The following is a 24,408-nucleotide window of genomic DNA, read 5'->3' on the forward strand; positions in this document are numbered from 1 at the left end:
TTGGGGTTGGGGGGGTGGTGCTTCAGAGTCTAGAGGACTCCTGCTGACTTTTCAGTCAACTGTTGTGGGTGGGGATCCCCAGAGGCCAGAAGAAGTGAAGGCCCCTCCCTGAAGGGCTAGTTTGCTCACTTGGACCTGGCTCTGTGAGATGGACCAGAACCTGAGCTGACAAAGTACGCCCTGCTCCAGCCTTCCTTATTACAAGAGAGAAAATGGCTCAAGGCGGGTGATTTAGGGCCACTTGACAGATGAGTGCTCTGCGTTCTCAAAGGGCAGGCAGTGCAATCCGACCGTGGCAGGCTCTCCCAAGGCGCTCCACAATTTAGATTTAGGCCGCTAGAAAGCCAGTTTAAGCAAAGATGCAAAGAGCCTCAAGAGAGAAACTTCAATACCAGCCTTTTGTTTTCCAGTCAACACCCTCCCACCCCCTACCCTGGGTGTTGTAATCGTCACCATTATGTGGTTCTGTGGCACGTGCCATCTGTGGAACCTTCCCAACACAAGTGATGGCCTGTATCCCAGGAGGCCTAAATGCCTTACTCTCACTTCGAAATTTAGCCCAAGAAGGAACTTGGTGATCTCTCTTGCCTTATCACCCTATTTCCCGAAACACTATTTTACAGATGGAGAAACTAAGGCATTAAGAAAGAAGGGCAGCCACTGAGCAGGACTGTGACCAGTTGGGATTACCATTCCTGACTTCTGTAGCATCCTTGCCATGGTGACTCAGAGAAAGGAGGCTTTTGTGGATGACTTTGGGTGACACATTAACCATGACCCACTGTGGGCTAAGAAGATCCTGCTTCTTCCCTTGACCATGAGAGGAGAGGAGGGTATGGAGAGGAGGAGCTCACTGGGGTGAAGCCATGTGATATGGTTTTGCTTGTTGCTGCCACACTGAGAGTCCAGGCAGAGGGGATGTCAGGGCTGAGGGAAATGTGGCTGGAAGAGCTGTAGTGAGCCTTGTCTCCAGATGAAAATCAGTCAGCTAAGCAAGCCTTCAATCTGCTTCCCCCCAGGCCACGTGTATGTGAATGGCTACATGGAGCATTGACTGTCCCCAGCCTGTGATGGACCCCCAGCCCCATCTCTGTGATCTGAGTGTCCACCCAGATCTTGGAGCAGCAAAAGTGACAGCAAATTCCCTTTTGCTATAGCTTTCGGGTGTCATGAGCACCTTTGCATGATGTCCCTCCATTTCTATACATCCAGAGGGAATAGGCACCCTCAGAATACTGGGAGCCAGCCCCCTGGGTAGGGCATTCCTCATGGGCTGGGCCCAGGGTTGGGGTGGGAGAGAGTGACCACATTGATGCCAAGTCCAGCTGGGGCATCTGACCCTGAATTCCTGGCCAGCCTGTTTCTTTAAATGAGACACTGGAAAGTTTATGATTCTGTCCTCCCAGCCCAGACTGCTATTGAGAATGTTGTGTTTTTAAAGCCTCACAGCCAGACTTGGAGTAAAGAGAGTCATTGCTTAGCGACTCCCCCACCCGGAGCACAGTGCCTGGAATATAAAAGGCTGCTGCGATGTAATAATAAGACTTCCATCTTGAGCTGCCTGGGCTCGCTGAAGCTCCCACTCAGCTCTGCTGGGAATGGCAGACTTGGCCAGAGAAAGGTGGTTTTGTCCCTGGGGGGCTCCCTCAAGGCCAAGGACAAGGAGGCCTGGGGGAGGGGAAACCATAGATGGGGACCTCAGGGGTCCAGAGACGACCTAATCTCTGAATGGGGGCGGCTCACAGACTCACCCTCCTGCAGAGGCTTCTTCCAGGCTGGTTCCAAAGGCTCTGTCCATGGTAATCACATTTCGCCAGCCCCCTTCAATAAACTGGGAAGTAAGGATTAAGAGAGCCCTGAGCAGCTTGAGCTTGGTGCTGAATTTCCTGGGGACCCGGGCTGGTTGCCTGGAGGCACAGGGACTCTAGGTCTGTGCCTGGCTCCCCATTCCTCTCTCTTCCCCGCCCCTGATGGGGCCTCCAGCCCTTCCCCCAACCACCAATATCGCATTTCTCCTTGTTCAAAAGAACAGAAGCAGAGCAGAGGGAAAACAGACTGGAGGGATTGACTCCTGGGCTCCTGACCTGCCCTAGCTGTTGTTGCATTCTGGTTTTTTCTGGGTTATGGCCACGCTGAACTTTCAGAGTCCTGCATGCACATATGACTGTCCGATGACAGTGCTGTGACCTTCTCTTGGAAAGACGGTTGCTTTGACTTGATTTTTCCTCTAGCGGTAGTAATGGATTGCACTGCAACATTCACACCCTCAGGCACTTTCCCATTTATGAATGTGGCACTCATTTCTGAGATGGCGATGGGGAGGGGGGCAATGAACACATGCTGCACGCACATCACAGGCTTTGGGGACAGCCATTGCATGACTAGACTACAGATGTCACATGTAAATGATTCTTGAGAAAAATAAAATAACAATTCATGGCTCCCACTTAGAGAAACTAAGAGTTTAATGTGAGAAAAGCAGACACACACAAAAATACTTACTGAGGATGTTCTTCTGAGCACATAGATTATAAACTAGAGTAGGAATCTAATAAAGGCATTTGTCCATTTTGCTAATTTGGATCAATGGATGTCTAGTGTTTCTTGAATTAAATAGAAAGGAGACCTGTGCTGTGTCCCCAGCCCTCTCTCTGCCCTCAGCTGCACACACATAATGCCTCCCTAGTTCCCAAACTTTGGGAGGGCCACTGAAGAACATGAAGATTTTTCTTCCTTGTAGACATTGGCATTGTCATCTTGTACCCATCTAGGCACAGATACTTGAAATCTGGCTTTAGGAACAAGGAGGGGGCTGCTGGCATTTAAAGGGGTCCCCCCCCCCCACCAGGGGCAGCCTTATGTGCTACAAGAATCAGAGCCCCTACAGCACCCAGGCTGGGGTTTGAATCATGGCTCTGATATGCTGGCTCTTTCTGCCTGTGTTAGTCAGGGTTGTGCCTACAGCTGTCACACAGAAATCCACCATTTCAGAGCCTTGTTCCAGTAAAGGTTTCTTTCCTGCCTTGGTGGATGGGTCCTTCCACCTCTAGGCTCCATAATCCTGTAGAGCCTCAGAACCCTCTTTTTCCAACTGGTGAAAGGCTCTGTAGGGAAGACATATCTATTTCTTAACTGCTTTGGTGCAGAGGTGGAACCGTGACAATTCTTCACTATTCACAGGGTCACACCTGGATACTGTGTGAAAATGTAGAGGCTGGGAGAGGTGGCTGGTGGCCCCCTCTTACCAACAACTTCACACAGTCAGCCGCATGGACGGAGAAGCACACATTTTTGGTGGATCATTAGCTTTCTGTCCTCCAGCCTTGTCTCGACAAGAGATGAATTACATAAAGTGGGGCACTGTAGAGGAGGCTAAGGGAAATGAGTTTCCTGGTTCCTAGCAGGGGCTGGTCAATGGAGCTCTGCAGAACTTACTAGTGACTGGAGATGACCTCAAAGGGGGACAGCTAGAGGGTCCTGTAGGAGACCCTCAGCCACCTGAGGACAGGGGTACTGTCTTCTGCTTTGGAGTGCCTGTACCCCTTGCAGCCAGCTCAGAACGCCTCGCATGGCACATGCTCAATCAACATTCATTGGCTGAATGAAAGAATGGGTGCTGATTCTAGCAACTATGTCTCCTGCCTCGTCTAAGTTTTCCTTGATGCAAGTTTGTCTTAAGGCCCAGCTCCTTCTCCTCAACAGGGTCTGTGCTAATTTTCTCAGCTGAATAAGTGGTGGTTCTCAAAGTCTAGTTTGTGGACACAGGGCAACTTGTTATGATATTCCAGCTGGTGGACTGGCAATTCTCGTTGTAAATCATGTACGAAAGATGTAGTTTTCCTGATGCATTTGAAGTCATGCTTTAAGCAGACAAAACTGAGTATTATAAGTGGTTCTAAGCCCTAGATTAGAGCAAGGGAAACCCAACATTTTGCGTTTGGTCACTGTTTGAGCTAAGTGGCCCAGCACCAAGATTCATTTTGAACTTCAGCTGTAGGTGATCCCAGCTGCCACTTCATACATACTGCTGTGGAGTAGTCATTCATTCATTCATTCATTCACTCAGCATTCATTTATTTATCCATTCATTCATGTGTTCTCAAACATGGATTACATACCTACCATGTATTAGGCTCTAGTCTTGGACCTGCAGAGGATAGTGGTGAAAAATACATAATTTCTGACTTCTAGGAGCTCATATTTTTGGAGAGGGGACAGCATATATGGGCAAATACAACATAATTTGTAAAGTGTGAGACTCTGGTGGGAACTGATTCCTGTTTTAACATATCACAGGGGCATCCTATGCATTGCCAGGGTCAGAGCTGGCTTCTTTGAAGATGAGATCCTAGGTGAGGGGGGTTGAAGGGTGGCGATTCAGGGGGTATAAACCACCTATGAAGAAGACATAGAGGCATGGCCAGGTGGAGAACACCCCAAGAGACCTGCCAGCACAGCCCTCTAAGCAAACACCCAGCAGAGAGAGGAGCATTGTGTTTGAATACGAAAGTCAGCACACACATACATGCAACACAAACCTTCCCACACCCAAATCTTACCTGAGATGAAGCCCCACTATTTGAAAAATTCTAGATTATCTCTGTGGCCAGTGGGACATGGAGATATCTTTGGCATGCTTTCTTTTTCCTGTGAAAGAATAGTCTATTAGAGAGGATGTGGTAAGAGACACTGTCGTCTTTTGGCTAGAAGGCTGGATTTTTCTGTGTATGGGTTAGGATTCTTTCATTAACAAATTCCAGAACCCACACTGGCTTGTGCAAAAGGGAAATTTTGGCTCGTGCAACTGGAAAGTGTAAGCATAGAGCTGGCTTCAGCATGCTTGATCTAGACATCTGTGTGATGTCACCAGGCCCCGAGATCCAGTAGTTTCCTGTGGCTCAGCTCTGCTCTTCTCCGTGCTTCGGCTTCATTCTCTTCAGGCTACCCTTCCCATCTTTCACCCCCATGGTTATAAGATGGTGCCTGCAGTTCTCAGGCTCACACCTCTCCAAGATCACATCCATGGAGACCTAGAACTTTTCCCTCAGTCTGTGATCTCTCAGAGATTCTGATCGGACCAGGTAGCCATGCCTGAACCAATCACTGAGACTCCCTGCCCTGCCCTGCCCTGCCCCCTGCCAGCAGCTCTGTGCTGATTGGCTTGGGCCCAAGTCATGTGTTCCCCCTTGAACCAGGGGTGGTGACCACTCCCCCAGAAGCTTTTGGTCTTTCAGAAGCTGAAAGAGGGTGAAGAGGTGGGTCCCTAGGGGGTAAGTGAATAGGAGCAAAATAACAGGTATCCACTATCTCTAATGGTGTCTTTCAAAACTCTTTTTGATCATGACTGCATTAGCCAGGGTTCTTCAAAGAAACAGAATCTGTGTGTGTGTGTGTGTGTGTGTGTGTGTGTGTGTGTGTGTAGAGAGAGAGAGAGATTTTAAGGAATCCTACAATTATAGAGTCTCCAAGTCTAAAATCTACAGGGGTAGGCCCCCAAACTGGAGACACAGAGGAGAGCCACATAAGCCCACAGACTAGAGACTCAGCAGAAAGCCAAACGCTATCTGCTGGCAGAATTCCCTCTTGCTCAGACAGGCCAGTCTTCAACTAAATAGATGCCCACTTTATAGGGGGGAGTGTGTATCACACAAGTCCACTGATTTAAATATTAATTTCATCAACAGGGATGCCTGGGTGGCTCAGTCGGTTAGGCATCTGGCTTCAGCTCAGGTCATGATCTCACAGTTCGTGAGTTTCAAGCCTGGAATTGGGCTCTGTGATGACAGCTGGAGCCTGGAGTCTGCTTTGGATTCTGTGTCTCCCTCTCTCTGCCCCTCCCCTGTTTGCTCTCTGTCTGTCTCTCAAAAATAAATAAACATTAAAATTTTTTTAAATATTAATTTCATCTGAAAACATCCTCACAGAGACATCCAGAATAATGTTTTCCTGTGTACCTGGGTACTGTAGCCCAGCCAAGTTGACCTATAAAATTAACCATCTCAGTGACTAACAGGAAGAAATACATTCACATCACACTCAATGCATACATATATATGGCTGAAACAAGAGTCTCACTAAATAGTGGTTACCCTTCCTAAAAGTGACATAGTCTTATTTTTCTCTTCTACTTTATTTCATAAAAAAGCTCATGTGACTCACTCAATTGGTTTCTGGGTTCACGGTATGTTGTAGAGATGGTCTTTTGAAACATCATCCTAGAATATGTCTTCAGAACGTTCTGTTATCCAATTGCAAAGGTCCTGTGGACAACTGAAGAGCTTTCCAAACCCCAGCATGACTTTGTGTTGCCTCAGCCCAGACCTGACTTGTATCTGCTCATGCCTCAGTTTCCTTATTTATAAAGGAGGCAGACTTACAAATACCTCTTCTACCTAACAGTGAACAATAAATCCAGAACAAGGTAATGTATATGAAAACATTTTGTAAACTCTAAAGTAATTTCGTGAAGTAATTGCTATTTTAAACTAGTCTGTAATAACTTTCCTCTCTTCTACTTAGGAATCTGAGAGGAGGGTGCTATTTCATGAAAATTAGTTTGAGCCCTTCAACACTTGCCACATAAAACAAAGACAGCCCCAATTTCTTTAATCAAAATGATGATCAGCTTCTAAAAATGAGTCCCATCTCCCCTGAGATCACTCAGAATTAAAATCTGATTTCAAAGAAGGGAAAGGTGCAGTGTGTTTGGGTTTGATCCAGAGACTTTTTGTTCCCCAGCTTTCCACTCATTACCCATTCTGCTGGTTCAGTGAGGTCTTTGGGGTGATCTTGGGGTGACCCAGTCACATCGCTTGCCTTTAAGAATCAGAGTTGGGATGAATGCTCCCTCCAATACTTTGAAAAGCAGCTAATTGATGACTGAGAGAGAAATGATGTGGGTAGGACGTGCCACTGGGGGCAGGGGTTCCTAGGTTGGGTCACCACTTACGAGGACAGATGTCCTGGAATGGAGCCACCCTGGAGACAGAGCAGCCTCAGGCAGTCCTAGGGAGCAGGGGACTGGCAGCTCTGCCCACTTGTGGGTCTGGAGCTTGGGGGGTGCCCTGTGTTTGGGTGACCCCTGCAGTGGTGGTGCCCAGCAGGGTCTCCAGTGAGGCAAGCCAGAGCCCGCACCCTTGCTTGTTCCTTCTCTCTTCCACTTCCCTGTTACTTGTTTTCTAATCAGTCCTTTCGTGGTGTGTAAAAAGGGAGGCTGGTTATTCCCATCATATGTTATTGTTTTCTGTGGGTTCCCCTCTCTCCAGGCACAGTAATTTCACTATCCCTAGATGAGGGTGATAAGTGTTTGAGATGCATAACTGTGTCTCATTTCAGTGTCTAATAGAAGATGGAGAGAGAGCCCTGGCACCTTTCTGCTCAGTAAATTCATAATTACAGGCTTCCTTGCCTCGCTTCTCGCAAACTAGAGAACTGTTGATTGGCGTGTGGGCCCATGAGTGTGTACAGTAAGGCAGGGGGTGTGGCAGGCACACTTCCCTGGCTCCTGGCAGGTTCCAATATGGGAACTGCTGAAAGTTCCCTCCAGAGAGTTGGTGGCCGAGTCCTGACTGGCACCTGCCTGTCTGGAGTGAGGATTACCAGCCTTGCTGGAATTTCATTGTTGCCAGTAATGTTCTGAGAGCTGTGTTAGCTGGGCATATGGCACCCAAGACAAAGGCCAGGGAGCAGGTGCTGAGGTGGGTTCAGACAAAGCCGGAAGACAGGCTGCAGGCGGTGGAAAGAGCACTGGGCTGGGAGTCTGGAGACCTGAGCTCAATGCCACCCCCATCTTCAACTCACTACGTGACCTTCTACAAATCACCTCACCTCTCTGGATCGCAGCTTCCTTGTCTTTAAAATCAGGGATCGGAAATCATTAAACTGGATTATCTCTTTCAGATGAAAAGCTTCTAGATTCTTCTCTGATGTTTGGATTTGCACAGGCAGTTCAAGATGAACCATCCTGAGTCCTCATCACTCTAACTGAGATGGTGCCATCACGTATTATCTCGTTATCATAATCCTAACCCTTTTCACCTCATTTCGTCTTGTCGACAAGAAGAACAACTATCATTTAATAAGTAAAATACCGTGTGTCAGGCCAAAGGCCCTGTGCCAGGCACTTTCTGTCATTATCACTTTTTAGAGGTGAATAGTGGTGCCCGCCTGATGGATGTTATCTGCCAGGTTATGCCCTGTGGGTCCCAGGGGCTAAGCTTCCTCCTACAGAGCAGGTGGGGAGGTGTTCCTGGGTGATGTCCTGGGGCTTTTCTGTCTGGGGATTTACATGGATTAGAAAGGGCTTCCAAGTGCTCTATACTCTGGACTCTGGAATTGTGTGTCTCTAGGAACAGTATGGATTTTGTAGGGGTGCAAACCTGGGTTTCAGCCCCAACTCTGCCATTTATTAGCCCCATGCCCTTGCAGACCCCAAGTTTCCTCATCTGAAAAGCAGATGGAACAACCCCAAGCAGAGCAGACAGCTGTACTGATTGGGTGAGGTAGTCAGTGTGCAAACATGTGCATGGGGCCCGGGTGCGGCATATGACCCACACATACTGACATTCCTCCTGGCTTCCAGCCCCTCTCTCTGCCGGTCAGAAAGTAAGTCTTGAGTTTCCGCTGAATGTCGGGCATGAGCCTGGCACTCTGGACTCACCAGTGAACTCGGTGGGCCTCCTTGCCCCCACGGAGCCCACAGCCCTCAACCCCAAAGTCAAGTCCTTCTGCAGAGGCTAAATTGAAGCATGGGACCCTTTTCTGGGAGCATGTGCTCTCTTCCTTTAAGTTTCTCTCCTCAATACCATGAAGTTTTGTCTCCCCCTCGCAGGGATGTCCTGACAAGGCTTGGGGCTCTTCTTTTAGCCCTGTCTCCTACCTGACCCTGTTCTCCAGACAAACATTCCCTGGTGAATATGCCATCTGATATGTTCAGACTTTTGTCACACTGACCCCTCCCCTTCTCTTCTGGCCCCACATGTCCTCCCTTAGTTCATGGCCAGGCCCAGATGCCATCCCACAGCCTTGTCCTTGCTCTCTTACCCCAAGGTAGAAGTCAGCGTTCCTCATGGGAACTGCTGTCACATAACCTTTCACTATCTGAATAAGTTAGATTCTGGTGGCATCTACTGGGACCTGACCCCAGCCTCAGCTGTCCTTGGATCCTGCAGCATTTTGCAAATTCTGTGTGTGCCCTGAGCAGACATTTCCCACGTGGGGGTGTGAATGAAGGTACTGGACTCACAGGACTGTTCTGGGCTGTGGGTGTGCAAACCATCCTCCTCTCTGATGTTCACTCGAGAAGACGTGTGGCTTTGGTTGGGATCTTAGCTGACGACGTCATGTCTTTGCTTTCTTCTTTCTTCTCTTGGTCTTTGTGTAACCTCGCACTCTCCCTGTGGGGTGTTCTCTTGCTTCCTGGTCTACCTCTTCCCACTGCTCCATTATTGAGGATTTGGGTGAGAGAAATTCCACAAAGCTGAGATGCCCCCAAGTAAGATGCAGGCCATTCCTGCCCTGCTTTCTCTCAAACTGGAAGAAATATGAAGCCGTCCTCTTGAATAGAAATGAATAAGACCATTAGGACCAAGAGCTATTTTGTTCCATGGGGAGTTATTTATTTATTTATTGGGCCACTTCTTAAACCATTTGTTCTCTCCTTTTAATGAAAACCTCTCAGAGGAGGCCCCAATATGGGAGGCAGCCAAGATCTGCCTCATTAAAATGACATCAGGGCTCAGAGCCGGGCAGTGTACCCGGAGGACCTGGTTGCTGTCGTGGTGCAAAGGGATCCAGGATGTGGTTTTAAAGTTTTGGCCTCATGCACTATCTGGCGGTGGGGAGGTGCGAAGGAGAAGTGTCCGCGGCATAGGTGTAGACCTAGAAGACTGGGGCTGTGACCAATGGACCCCAATAAAGGGTTGTTTGGACTATTCTGCTGCATATAAACAGTAGCTGGTGCACCTCCCCATCTGTTCCAGGTTGGGGTAAACTGAGATGGATTAGCAGTTAAGAATGAGAATCCACTGGGGGTGCCTGGGTGGCTCAGTTGGTTAAGCGTCTGACTTCAGCTCAGCTCACGATCTCACGATTTTGTGAGTTTGAGCTCCGTGTCAGGCTCTGTGCTGACAGTGCCGAGTCTGCTTGATTCTCTCTCCCTCTCTCTCTGCCCCTCCCCCGCTCATGCTGTCTCTGTCTCTGTCAAAATAAATAAACTTAAAAAAATTAAAAATGAGAACCCGCTGTAGACTTACACACCCAGGTTTGAATCCACTTCTGCTTATAGCTATGCAAGTTTTATAACTTCCCTAAGCTGCAACATGGGGATAAAGGTACTACTTACTTCAAGGGGACTACGAATCAGGGTCCCAGTAGGAGATAGTGCGTGCAAATTCAGTTGTTTGTGCAAAGGTCAATATGGGAGCTCTTCACAAAGGTATGGCTCCCTAAGAGCAGAGCAGTATTTGGGGGTAGGAAGAGTGAGGCCCGTTACCTCCTCTGGGACCAAGTAGGGTCAGGCAGGAGGTGGTTCACAGCACCTGGAGACAGACAGGCAGTGTGGAGAGGCACGCCTGGAGCCACTGAGACCTGTGGGTGAGCATGGAGGCCCAGCTCCATCGCCTGTCCCCTCCCCCTCCTGCCAGCCTTCTGCTGATGCTCCCATCTGGCTGTACCTAACCAGGCCTGAGGGCAGGCAGCCCACAGATATAGCGTCCATACAGGCTAGCCTCCGAGGCACAGAGAAGGGTGGGGAATGGATCTGGAGGGGAAGGTAGAAGATACTCAACTCTGAAGGGTTTGTAAGATGAAATGAGATAGCCTCTGGAAGGTGCTGGACAGTGACTGCTATGAAGCCAGGCGCTAGATAGCCAATGGCCGTGCTTCATCGTCATCATCATCGCTATTATCATTATTATTAGCATTGTTGTTATTGTGGAAGTTGCCCTCCCGGCCCTGCTGTCACCCAGGCCTGGGTGACCCACACATGCATGGGGGCCGAGTCCCATAGCCTCCAGCTTTTCCAGTGCAGTTCTTGGTCTCAGCACGTGCAGAGGGCTTTGAGGGGCCAGCCACACAAGCCCTGTACCATTATTACCCAGTATCACATCCTTCCTTTCCCCCACAGGAGCCTCCACTCCAGAGTCCTGGCCCTCCGAGGAGGCCCCTGTGCCAAGCGCTACCGTGCCGCGAGGACCCGTTTCTGAAATGAAAGCCATGCCGTGGAATTGGACTTGCCTGCTCTCCCATCTCCTGATGGTGGGGATGGGCTCCTCCACTCTGCTCCCCCGGCAGCCACCCCCGGTGTCCCAGAAGCGGTCTTTTGTTACGTTCCGCGGGGAGCCAGCTGAGGGTTTTAATCACTTGGTGGTGGACGAGAGGACAGGGCACATTTATTTGGGGGCCGTCAACCGGATCTACAAGCTCTCCAGTGACCTGAAGGTCTTGGTGACCCACCAGACAGGGCCGGACGAGGACAACCCCAAGTGTTACCCACCCCGCATCGTCCAGACGTGCAACGAGCCCCTGACCACCACCAACAATGTCAACAAGATGCTCCTGATAGACTACAAGGAGAACAGGCTGATTGCCTGTGGGAGCCTGTATCAAGGCATCTGCAAGCTTCTCAGGCTGGAGGACCTCTTCAAGCTGGGGGAGCCTTTTCACAAAAAGGAACACTACCTGTCTGGAGTCAACGAGAGCGGCTCTGTCTTTGGAGTGATCGTCTCCTACAGCAACCTAGATGACAAGCTCTTCATCGCCACAGCAGTGGATGGGAAGCCAGAGTACTTCCCTACCATCTCTAGCCGGAAGCTGACCAAGAACTCAGAGGCGGACGGCATGTTCGCTTACGTCTTCCACGATGAGTTTGTGGCCTCGATGATTAAGATCCCTTCAGACACCTTCACTGTCATCCCTGACTTTGATATCTACTATGTCTATGGCTTCAGCAGTGGCAATTTTGTCTACTTTTTGACGCTTCAGCCTGAGATGGTGTCTCCACCAGGCTCCACCACAAAGGAGCAGGTCTATACATCGAAGCTTGTGAGGCTTTGCAAGGAGGACACCGCCTTCAACTCCTACGTGGAGGTGCCCATTGGCTGTGAGCGCGGCGGGGTGGAGTACCGCTTGCTGCAGGCCGCCTACCTGTCCAAAGCCGGGGCTGTGCTCGCCCGGACCCTCGGAGTCCGTCCGGAGGACGACCTCCTGTTCACTGTCTTCTCCAAGGGCCAGAAACGGAAAATGAAATCCCTGGATGAGTCGGCCCTGTGCATCTTCATCTTGAAGCAGATCAACGATCGCATTAAGGAGCGACTGCAGTCCTGCTACCGGGGCGAGGGCACGCTGGACCTGGCCTGGCTTAAGGTGAAGGACATTCCCTGCAGCAGTGCGGTGAGTCAGGGGAGAGCCTGCGGGCTGGGATGGCGTGGCGTGGCAGGGGGACACTAGCCTGTGGTTTCCATGGGGTGTGAATCACCCACCCCGTTTTGCCAATGGGACAAAGACATCTCTGGGTCTCGCTGGACTCAGATCAGCAGCAGCTCCAACGTGCTATGGCTATGGCGCTGAGCTTATGAGAGCTGGAGCTAGAGCTGCAAGGTAGATTTCCTATTTGATGCTTTTCTCTATTCTGTACTAGCTCCTGGCATGGCTCTAGGAGGGCATGCTAGAAATAGGTGGGGATTGTGTCATACAGATGTCACATACACCAGGCATTGTTAAGACAAGATTATTATGTCCTGTGGTATATAAGACACATATCCATCTTTCTTACTGACCATGCCAAGAATCACTTTCCAGGGAACTTAGAATAAAACCATTACTGGGAGTAATGGAGCCAGTCATTCTATACTTGGGATAGATCTAGGGCTTCGGGAGCATCACGTTTTTGTCCCTCGAGGATCCTTAGGAAATGGCTAAATGAGAGCAGTGGTATGGTGGGAGTCCAGGGAACACAGAGGTGAAAACAGAGCTCGCTGAGAAAACTGCATTTATGGGGCACCTGGATGGCTCAGTCGATTAAGTCTCTGACTCTTGGTTTTGGCTCAGGCCATGATCTCATGGTTTGTGAGATCGAGCCCCATGTCAGGCTCCATGCTGACAGTGCAGAGCCTGTTTGGGATTCTCTCTCTCTCTGCCCTTCCCTTGCTCACTCTCTCTCTCAAAATAAATAAGCTTAAAAAAACTGCATGTATTAAGCATCTTCTGTGTGCACTGTTCCGTGGAAGAGATATGGCAAACAGCCTCGGAACCCTACTGAGTGACAGAAGTGCTGAAGGAAACCAGAAAAAGGGGAGAATGAAGGGCTGGTTTAGAAGACCTTCCCAGGGACTCATGCAACAGGTGACCCACCCTCCTGCCTCTCCCAACCTAACTCACTCGTGATCCAGCTTGCTATGGCTTCACATCTGTTCATCTTTAAAATGGTCCAGTTTTTTCTCATTGTTCCAGTGACTTAGAAGTCTGATTTATGAGCATCTTCTATGCCCTGTGTCCCTCTCCTTCCTCCTTTTTTTTTTTTCATTCACTTAAAAACCTAGTTTGAGAAAAGTCTATCCTAGAGAGAAGAAAGGAGAATTCACACACAGGTGGAACATGTTTGCACGGATGTGATTCTTGACTGCTAGCCCAACTTTGGTGGGATTCCACATTAGTGAAATGTATTTTGATTGATTTAAAAAGTCTCTAAGTTTCCCTTCATGAAATATGGCTACTTGCCAAACCCATCTCAGAGGGTGCTGGCACCCAGGCAGCTTTTGGGGGGAGGGGCTGTTCTTGCGGGCTCTGGGACTTTGAGGTAGGGGTTGGGGAGATGGAGAAGAAGGAAGGGACTTGGCGAGGTTTGCCTTTGGTGCCCTAACATTTAGGCTCATGCTGTTTTCCACTGGTGAGTTTTCTAGGTAGTTGGGCTGAAACTAAAAGATGCCATTTATTTCAGATATCCTGAGAAGCCTAGTGTCACAAAGGAAATGAGAGAGGCCAGAGAAGGAAGCAACAAGTTGACAGTCTTAGCCAGGCCAGAGAGTGGAGGGGACTCCACTGTACCTGTTGAGCCTTAGTGGGTGGCATATCTTTGGGAGCCTTTGGTTTAGGGCAATGGCGGATTCACTCAATAGAGTCAATGAAACAAGACAGGTTTATGACCTGGGGGCCATGGACTTCTCCCAAATGCAGGCTATAAAGGCCAGGTGCTGTACTGTATGTACATATATTACAGCCTCAAGCACAGCTCCCTGGGGAGACGCAGTAGGGAGCCAGCATGGAGAAGGAAGGCCCTTAGAGACCCTCTGATCTGTACCTTCATTCCGAGGCCCAACAAGGTGAATGAATTGCCCAAAGTCACATAGTTTGGGAAGGAATGGCAGACACAGCACTCGAGGAAAATTTCCTTTGCCTCTTGAGGAAAATCACACTTGCACACATGTATGCACACACATGCACACCTACACATGCATGTGTGCACACGTACAATAAATACCCCCACGAGCATGCACACAAGTATGCACACCCTATGTTTGAAAGTGCAAGTCTATGCGGTGTGCTTACCAAACAGCTAGTTCTTTTGAGATCAGATGGGTTGGCTATTTTTTCCATAGATGCTTTTCTGTAGAAAACTGGCTCAGATTCTGTCTTTTCGGGTGATGCTTTTGGGAGTAGACTCAGCTGCAGGGATCAGCCTGGCTGCCGATGGGCAGGTGTTTGCCCCGCCCTTGCTCCCTGCCACAATACAAAAAGCAAAGTTCATCATGGAAGTCTGCAGAGCTGCGGGTCCTGAGACCGCATGGTGGCCTTGGAGAGAACAGAGGGACGACAGCTTTGCAAGACAGGCTAATGCCAGGGCTGGGAGTCATGGAGCCAGATAACAAGCTTTTGATTTTTCTTTGGGCTTTAATTAGCCCTTTCAAGTTCGAGGCAAGTTCAGGGCTGAGAGCAGAAAGGAGGAGGCCAGAAACTCCACACCAGGCTAGGCTGTCTCCCCAGCCAGTATAAAAGGCCACACCAGCTTGTAATGTCAAGTATCAGTTTCCTTTGATTCGGCTGACGCTCGGATTACTTTGCTCCAGTCCTCAGGTGCTCGGCTACAATTCATTTGGCCCCAGCTCAGACCACACATGCGCCCCGTGCCATCAGCCAGGCCAGGCTCCTGGGCCTCCTCAGGGAGGAGTGGTCGTGGGCACACCACTTGCAAACCCAGCTTGTCCTCCACCCGTTCATGTGGCTGTTGGGTTCCTTTCCTCTCTCCCTTTCCTGCCTTGAGGCAATGATGGACTGGATGCATCTAGAGTTCTCTTTTGCCTGTGAGTCCAAGATTCCCTTGAGGCCTGTGAGGTGGGATGGAATCTCAGATGGCCTCTGTCCTGCAGCCTGCCCTTTGTAAGACCACAGTGGAGGGAAGCGAAGGCCCAAGAGATTGACTTTTAAGACTTGTGGTTTGTAGGCTAAGGGATTCCCTTAGCTTCATCGTAATTACAATCCATAGAGCTTGAAAAGGTATGATTAGTGGTTCATTTTTTTCAATTGAGACATAATTGACATACAACATCATGTTGGTTTCAGATGTACAACATGACAATTGAGTGTATGTATTACAAAGTGATTGCCACACGACGTCCAGTTATCTACACACAGTCACATGTTTTTTTTTTCTTGTGGTGACACCTTTTAAGATCTATTCTCTCAGCCACTTTCAAATATACAATGCAGCATATCAACTATAGTCAATCATGCAGTACATTACATCCCCAGGACTTATTTATTTTATAGCTGGAAGTTTGTACCTCTTGACCAGTGACTCATTTTTATTGTGTTCCTGTTTTCCTAATTCCCTAAGGTAGACCACTCATCCCATGGTATTCTTCAGGGTTTTCTGGCCCTTCCCATTTCTTGGGATCCACATTCCTTCCCCTGAACTCAGGCCCCCTGAACTCAGAGCAGGAAGCAATATAAACCCTGGGGCCTCTGGCCCCCTTATTATGTCCCAGCTGGTATTTTGCCTGTGTGCAGGGAAGACCAGGTGGAGTGGGAAGAAGACATCTGTGTGACTCAGCCTGCCATTCCATGGGACATTCGTGGTGGGCCATAGCCTGGTGAGCAGAGGGGGAAGGGTTGTATGTGAGGAGGGTTCTCAGTCTGCAGGTCCCCAGAGAGCTCCGCATTGTTTTGATTTTATTCCAGGTGAATCAGGGAAGGGTGGCGGAGTCCACATCAGAGATGAGGGCTGGCAGGCTCAGAGTGGCCTCCTCACAGGGATGTAAATGCATGTCGCAAACACGAATCTCTGAGTGGGTGTTGGGTGTAGAGGCTGGCGAAGCAGCCCAGGTGTTTTCTGGTGCTTGTGGGAGATGGAAGCAGCTTCCCCCTTTGCCTTCTAGGCCATTCTTTTCCTGTGTCCTGGCTTTCCCAGCCTGAATGGAAAGAGGTATCCAAGAACAAATGGTCTGTTGTCTGAAAATTGCTTTACAGGTCTCAGGAGGGCACAGGCAGAAGGAGGGTCCTAGAGGCATCAGCTGGGGGTCCCATTCTATCTTGGGACTCAGCAGACTGAAGACCGACCTGAGTCCCTTTGCTTCTGAGCGTTCAGGAGGGTTAATGCTAATGATGTAATCTCTGTTTCTGCTACTCAGCACGGGATGGTCTCTGTCTCTCCCTTTTGAAGGCTGTCATGTCGCCCAGGCTCCCCAACCCCTCTGTCTACAGAGCACAAGATGACTGGCATGAGAAGCCCATTGTCTCTGGCTTCTGTCATGTGCCATGGCCCTAAGCAGGCCAAGGTGACAGTTCCCAGCCCTTTCCTGGGAGCCCTGACACTCCTGACCCAGAGTGGGGCAACGAGGCTGGGGAGTGTGCTGTTGTGGGCCAAAGCTCTTGTGTTCACATGGGCCGAGTGGCCTGGCCTCCCAGATCCCCCAAGCAAGCTATCTATGCCTCCTCAACCTTTCTTCAGCCTTCTAGGGTAACCTCATGGAACACTAGCCCTTCCACCTTCGAATTAATTAATGAATCGATGAAACATTTGTCAGGCCCTTGGCTACCTGCTCCCTCCTGGTGGGTGCCAATCATGAAACGACATCGGTCTCCAGGGGCCCAGGATCCCAGGAGGGAGCTGCGCCCCAGTAGGTGATTATGGCCTGTGTGATGGGAACAATGGCTGTGGTCATGGGACAGGTCATTACTCATGCCACTAAGTCTTCCCTGAGTTTGGGGCCAATTGAGAAGTGGACATAGGAGTCAGGCAGTGTCAGCTTTAGTACTGATAAGGCCATATGGGGCAAAAATCAGCTTTTTAATCTTCCCCTTAAAACTTGAACTTCAAGTGACCTTCCAATACAAAAATGTAGGTGCTCAGGGCAGAAACTATTATCCAGAATCATTGCCTCCCACCGGTCACGTCTCAGTAGTGGGAACAGAGAGTGGTGGCCTCTGGGCTGCCTCAGGAGTTCATCTTGTGCCTGACAGTTTACAGAGGGGTTCATCACCTCCTTTTCTTCTCCCAACAGTGCAGTAGGATAATAGAAAAGGCAGGCATCCCCTCCAGTTGAGGAGCTGGAGGAACAGAAAAGTCAAGTAGATCCCTCAAGGTCTTATGATTGGTGGACCAGAACCTACATCCTAATTCTCAGCCCAGTGCTTTCCGCACTTGTGCTCAGTGGTGTGCCAGTGGCATCCAGTGTGGGGCAATATGGTGCAGGCACTGTCTGGGCATTGCAGGGCACTTATGATCCTGGGATCTCAGGCTCTAGAACACTGAGTGCCAATGGGACCCTCATTCACTGCAAGAACTAGAAAAGCCTCTCACATTTCCACAAGTCCCTGCTTGAGAACCATTGCTAAACCATACCTCTCTATGACTCGGGGTTTACCCACCAGTCCTGCTCCATCCCACAACATTCACAGAGGCACAAGGACTGAGCTTTTGATTTTTAACCCCAAGCTTCGCTTCATGTCTGATAGTAAGGAATAGTGAAGGAGAACCCCGTTCACAGGTGCCCTTGCTTTGACTTGTGTATGCATTGGTTTTGCAGGCACGGCAGCCCTGGGAGGAGACAGGGTCACCCCCCCGGCCCTGGACATGGGCTGGCCTCCCATCCCAGCCTGGATGGTTACTCAGGTTCGTCTGGCGCCTGGGATCCTGAAAGTCCATGCGAGTGAGCATCCGGCATGGTCAGGAGGCCGTCCCAGGCTCCGGGTGCTGGTTTCTGCTAGTCTGCTTAGGGTGTTTTCTTTTCCCAGTCAGCAGGAAGTGCCGCTCTGGCTGGATGGGGTGTATCCTGTTGTTCATGGTGCTAGGCAGCTTTCTCTTGCTGCTCAGACATAGTCCCTGCTCAGACCAGGAACAACTCCTCTTGCCTGCCCCATGCCTCCTTCCTCAGCTCCACTCTATCTCACACACACACACACACACACACACATTGGGCCCATCAGACATGCTCACCGCACACCACACTCTCACCCAGTGAGAGCTCACATCACACTACTTTCTCATTGGTCCCGGTACCCACCCCTCATGGCCCTTTGACCCGGTACTCCAGACTTCAAATTTGGGATTTGGGAATCTGCCATATTGCAACTGCCACATTGCAAACTTTATAGAATCAAGTTTTCCCTCCCTCCCCTTGACATGGCTTCTGTTCCAGGTATGCAGGTGAGAAGGCCACCCACCTTCCTCTTTTTGGCCAACGGGGTTTGCAATCAAAGTCATATCCCAGCTAAGTACACACGGTCCTTTGGGATACAGGATGGTGGCTGAGCCTTGGGTGGTGTGCTGGGCCAGGTGAAGGGACATGTCCTCCCAGAATGCTCTGGAACCTCTCGAGTCGGCAGGGAGAGTGGCAGGACCCAGGAGTCCCACACACAGACTTTTAACAAAGACAGCTGCCAGGAGACCTGAGGAGGCCTTCATCCCTGTCTCTGCTGCTCTCTCTGCCGTGTCCTGCTATCACACTTGCGCTCATCCCCCGGGGCCCTCTTCCCCCTCCTTCTGTGACACATTCTCCCTCCACCCACACACTACACGGAGCAACTAATGTGGCAAGATCTCGCTCACGTGCACACACATGCACACACATGTGCCCCATACGGCGTGTTAGTAGCCCAGCCGAAATGGGCATCCGGGTCTCTTATTCAGTGAGCGCGCAGACCAGCCAGCCTCCATGGCCCGCATCTGCATTCTGGGCCTTTCCTTCAACTCCTGTCATCCTCACAGGGTGGTGTCTTGGCTGGGATTCTGAGAATTTGGACCTCTGGGTCTCAGCCAGTCCTCGCTCATGAGATACCACTGGGCTGGTGATGAAGCTTCCTTTTTGCTTTGAGCTATGTGTCCCATCTTCACAAAGGAGGTGAGAAAAATAATATCCCTTTCATAAAGTGTGTTGAGACTCCTAAGGAAAGAGAAATTCATAGACAATAAATAATGAGAGTCATAGAACACTTTGTGTTTGTAAGATGCTTAAAACCTCCACAGCCCCACCTGTATATTCTCCTTTGGTTATAATAACCACCCGATGGGACAGGAAGTAACTTAGTGACATTACTAGGATTTCACACTTGTATTTTTTCTTCACCAGGATCTGCTTTTGAGAGATTTGGGCTCTGCCTAACCCAGATGTCATGTTCCATATCCCAGGCCTGGTGTGTACCCTGTTCGTCTTCCCCTGCATCTGGCACATGTTATGAATGCTCAGTTAAGGCATTTGAAAGAGAGGCTACATTCCAAGCCAGACTCTCCCTGCTGTTCCCTTCAGGTGTCCCTCAGCTTTTGCAAGGCAGAGGGGAATGACCACACCTCCGTGCAGGGCGCTTGCTTCTTTTCATTAACAAACTTAGTGGAGAGAAGGGGAAAAGACAACTAAGAGAGTTTTTCACTCAGCCTCTCCATTTACATTCTTTTTTCCCCTGTGGATTGGGCCCCCCATGCTGTCCACGTAGATGGAACGGGATCAGCGGGAGAAGAAAGCCCACATCTTTCCTGGTCTCAGTGTCATTACTGTGTCTCTGTCAGTGTTCCAAAATATAATGGGATTTGTTTGGCTAATTTATCCCGCATGCAGGCAACATTATCCAGACTCACTCACGAGCCCGAGGAGCAAGAGGGGAAGATGCACGGCAACAAGAGTGGGGCTAATAGAATTTATTCCCACTAACAAGGGAATGACCTACCCCATAATTCAGCCTGGCCAGCGGGGCCGCTGCTTCCCGGCGCCCGCCAGAAAACACACAAACTTAATCATTGTGGCGCGCCCCGCTCCAATTACAGCCCTTGTGGTGCGGGGGCTGTCTGCTGCGTTCTGGAAGGGGGTGGGAGGGTGGGATTGATGAGCTTCTTTGCCCTTGACAGGTAACCACCGGGGACCTCTGAAGTTAAGGTACAAATGAAGAGAAGTGGCACCCAACAAGGCTGTGCTTGGTACCATTCCCAACACTAGGAAGCCTTCCCTGGTATTTCCCACAGGTCCAGTTTGGACTACTGGGCTAGCCCCAGCATGGTGGCCATCTGCAGAGCTGGGCCAGTGGGGTCCTGATTCTCTTGCTTGGCTGGACTATAGCTCTGGCCATGGTATCATGAGCCTGTCTGCTTATCAGAGGATGGAACCTAGGGCTCTCAGCAGCTGAGCTAATGAGGAGAAGGTCATGGGTTCAACCCCCGGGATCTGATCCCTTGTTGGAGCTACTCTTTGCTGGCTGTGCTCAGCAATTCCTAGGAGGGGTATGTTGCTACAGCTCACTGTTGGTTACAGTGAGGCCTATAGAGAGTGTGCTTGGCTTAATGCCTCTCTCCTGGGAAAACAGCTCGAGATACTGGCATTAGTTTCCTATCAGAAGGATAGCTTATTATGATGATGAGGGAAAGACCACTCAGATACCTGGTGCGATTGGGCACAGACGATCTCAAGCACATGCAGAAATATTAAAATGAGTACGAAAATGAGCATTGCTTTTAGCAAATCATTCCCATGGATCCATAGATAGTTAAGTGCTTTCATGGTTGTTTGCATTGGAAGCCACAAATACACACATAATTCCTAAAACACAATGACCTCTGTCCTCTATTTTAGTACCCACCCTTTTTAGATGCTTAGAAATCTGGCACTTGACTCTTGGGATCCTTGGTGTGATTTGTTGGGTTGTCCTTCCAAGCCCGAGATACTTCTCATGAAGCCCCTTCAGTAACAGTTTTGTGTAACCAGGTTGTTGTGACTGTGGTTTGCTGGCTTCCCCTCTCTCGGTCTCCGTATACATTCATTGTCCCTACAATCTCATTGGAAAAGACAATACAGGAATCATTCTGAGATCGCACTTAGTAACGAGGTGGATGGGGCCTCATTCCCTCTTTCCGCTTCCGATGTCTGTGCTCACAGCCAGGGTGAGAGGGCCGGCCTTCACTTGCTGCAAGGCTTTCTCTGGCTCTCAAGAGAGTTCAACCCATGGGGTCAGCATGGGCCACAGGCAGACTTTCAGGGGAGGAGAGGTTAGAACGAAAAGAGAAAGGAAATTTTATGCAGAACTGTAAAGGAATCGGTGGGTCAGAGTCCAACTTGGGGGATTTTTCCTTGTCACAGAAATGAGCACTCGGGCACATGGGACTATTTTATGGAGTAAGAAGCTTTCTGATAAGTAAATCTAAAATCTACCAGAGCCACCTCAAGATGTTCCCACCTCCCCGAGGATTCTCTTTGCTTACCTTCTCCCCCTGCCGTCCAAGTCAGAGTCATCTCAAGGGATAGATGCACTGTGGGCATCAGACGCTATTGCATTTATTAACACCTTAGGGGTCAGTGGTCATATTTGAGCTATGGCCCCCAATAAGTGGGTGATTATTACCTTCCTATACTGCAGGGCTTTACAACTGGAGTCTGTATTTAGACATGAGCTACTTCAGCTTATCTGATCAATATCTCCCTTTAAAAAGAAATCCCACATGCGTAATTCACTGATTCCCCATTTCCAGTGGAAGTCTGCTATGGTCAGCTTTTAGGATGTGTGTGTGTGTGTGTGTGTGTGTGTGTGTGTGTGTGTGTGTGTGTAATTAATAGGAAGAATTTAGGGCTGCTGAGCATGAGGAATCTAAAGACCTTTTCTTTTCCACATTAGCAAGGACCTCATGGGCCTTTGCTCCTCTTTTTTTCCTAACTTCTATTTCTTTTCAAAACTTCAGCCCTCACTTTCTTTGGGACCAATAGACCCAGGAAAGGAGGAAGCCCTTTTCTGATGACTGGCCAAGGGCCTCCTTCATAGGGGAGAGTTAGTTGCTTCCACGGGTCCCAGAAAGGTAGAGCACATGTCCTGCATGACAGGAGAAGTGGAGGCAGGGGCTCTTCCCTGAGTAGTCTTTGGCCCTGGAATAAGTTCCTTTGGGGTCACCCTATAGCAACCCTGCAGGAAACCCCTACATAAGGTCAGTTTTTGTCCCTCTGGACTGAGGATTTGGAGTTCTGGTACCATTTTCCCATCAACTTACTAGGTCACCGGTGGTGGGGGCATTGTCTTTGGACGCTATAGGCCTCAATTTCCCCTTCTGCAAAATGAGGCTGTCGGATTCTAAGATCTTGAGTTATTTTCCTTTTCTGAAATAGCTGATATGCGGAAGAGTGGCCGTGCCCTGTGCTGGATGGAGCTCTCTGAACTGAGCCCAGATGTCAGCCCTCCTGCACAACCCTGCTGCTGCCCCAGGTCATTGGTCACCATGCCCGCTGTACCTCCAGCGCTGGGTACAAAACTGAGGCAGGGCATGTGTTGCCTTGTCTAATTGTAGCCCAGGTCTATCTGTCTCCACTGGGAAAGGGGCAGGGACAGATGAAATGTTTCCATCTTTATATAGTTGGGTCCTCACCTAGGCTTTTATTTAATTGTTCCTTCCTACACGTTCTTAAGCATATTAATAAGTGAAGATCAGTAAGTAGTGTTGTCCTCACTCACCGCCTCAGTTTCCCCTAACAGAAACAGGAGCTCCAATAGCCTACGATACCAAAAGTTTGACGGAAAATGGCCCAACACAAGGCTCTTCAGAGGGTGAGCCTGGGCAAGTCTCTGGCACCTTCTCTCCTTGTGTGATGGTCTGGCCTTCCAGCTCTGTGGCGGGGATCCCGGGGTGCTCAGAACTTCTCTGCATGAGGTTGAGTGCTACTTTTGCATTCAGGAAGGGCAGGAGAGCTGGTGTGCTCCCACATGGAAGGACTCCTCTCTTTGCTGGACCAGGAGCTGCCCACGGAGCAAGGGAGGACCAGGCCTGACTTTGTATTTCCACGCCGACCGAGAGCAGCTGGGTCCCTGTTTGGCAGGGTTGGCTGTATCTGTCCCTCCCTGCTGGCTCACCTGGTCGGCCTCTTTTGGATCAATTTGGGATATTTGTAAACAGCCCGGGGTAAGGGGGGCAGCCTGTGGCTATGGAACAGGCTGTGTCCTAGAGCTGAGCTAATTGGCCCACAGGGGGATGGACCTGGTGACCTTTACCTCATTAGCACCACATTTGGATCACTGAGCTCTGGCCTAGTTCTGACCTTTCCATAATAAGGACTCAATGTGGGGTTTCTGCAAAGGCGGGGCAACCGAGGGCGGGGCCGCGACTGTTCCACTTGACTGGGGAGCTGCCAGCAGGAACCAGACTAAGGGCCACGCTAGCTGGGGTGAGAGGTGGTTTCAGGACCAGATCGTGTCCCACCTCATCACCCATGGCCTTCAAAGTGGATTGGCACAGGTATCAGGTGACAGTGGTTCTTTATGAATGTGTCACCAGGGCGTGGGGCTTGGGGGCAATGCCAAGGAACTCCTGAGGAGATGCCCCCACTGTGTCCCAGCCCTGGCGTCTTCCTCAGCCCTCCTCAGAGTCTCCTCAGAGTCTCCCCACTGGGGTTCGCCAGCAACCGCTTTGGAGCTCCGGCCCCCGGAGCCTGGGGAGGCTGTTGCAGGAAGGATGCCGGCAGAATAACACCCTCTTTCCGCGGAGATGATAGAGCTTTTCAGAGTGCCAGTCTCTCTACGGAGTGGGAGCAATTTCCCTGTAATTGGTAAAGTAACCGTAACTGCTCTGTCATTTGTATGTAGCGACACATAATTGCACGGTAACCTTTGCCGCTGTGCGCGAGGGAAGCGCAGGAAGCTATTAGATTGTAATTTGGAGTGTCAGCTCTGGCTCTCCACACCACCTCCGCCACCACCGCTGGGGAGGCTGCCGTGGGGCCTCTGCGTCCCGGGGCCAGTAGGGCCTGCTCAGAGTGGCTGTGCTTTCTCTCCCCGGGCCTGGTCTGTGGCGCCCCTGGCAAGGAAGGGGACCTCCATGGCGATGATGCAGGTCCCTGAGTCTCACTTCCAGGGGTCCCGATCCAATAGATCCGGAGGCCATGCAAGAATTTGTGTTTCTTTCTTTCCTTTTTTTTTTAAAGACACAGAGAGAGTACGTGCACATGTGCAAACAAG

General features: G+C 50.1%; 1 protein-coding gene across 3 annotated transcripts in view; it reads left to right on the forward strand.

Moving 5' to 3' along the window:
- The window catches only part of PLXNA4 (plexin A4), a 448,488-nt gene that overhangs the window by 65,962 nt on the left and 358,118 nt on the right, over positions 1-24,408 (forward strand). For 2 of the 3 annotated variants that reach the window (XM_058724250.1, XM_058724247.1), the window contains exon 2: positions 11,126-12,390. In XM_058724250.1, the coding sequence (XP_058580233.1) occupies positions 11,206-12,390 (1,185 nt within the window). In that variant the 5' untranslated portion in view covers positions 11,126-11,205. The remainder of the gene's footprint in view (positions 1-11,125; positions 12,391-24,408) is intronic. The other variant, XM_058724248.1, reaches the window with a different exon arrangement.

Source organism: Neofelis nebulosa, chromosome 4 (assembly GCF_028018385.1).
Source record: "Neofelis nebulosa isolate mNeoNeb1 chromosome 4, mNeoNeb1.pri, whole genome shotgun sequence".
Lineage (NCBI taxonomy): Eukaryota > Metazoa > Chordata > Mammalia > Carnivora > Felidae > Neofelis > Neofelis nebulosa.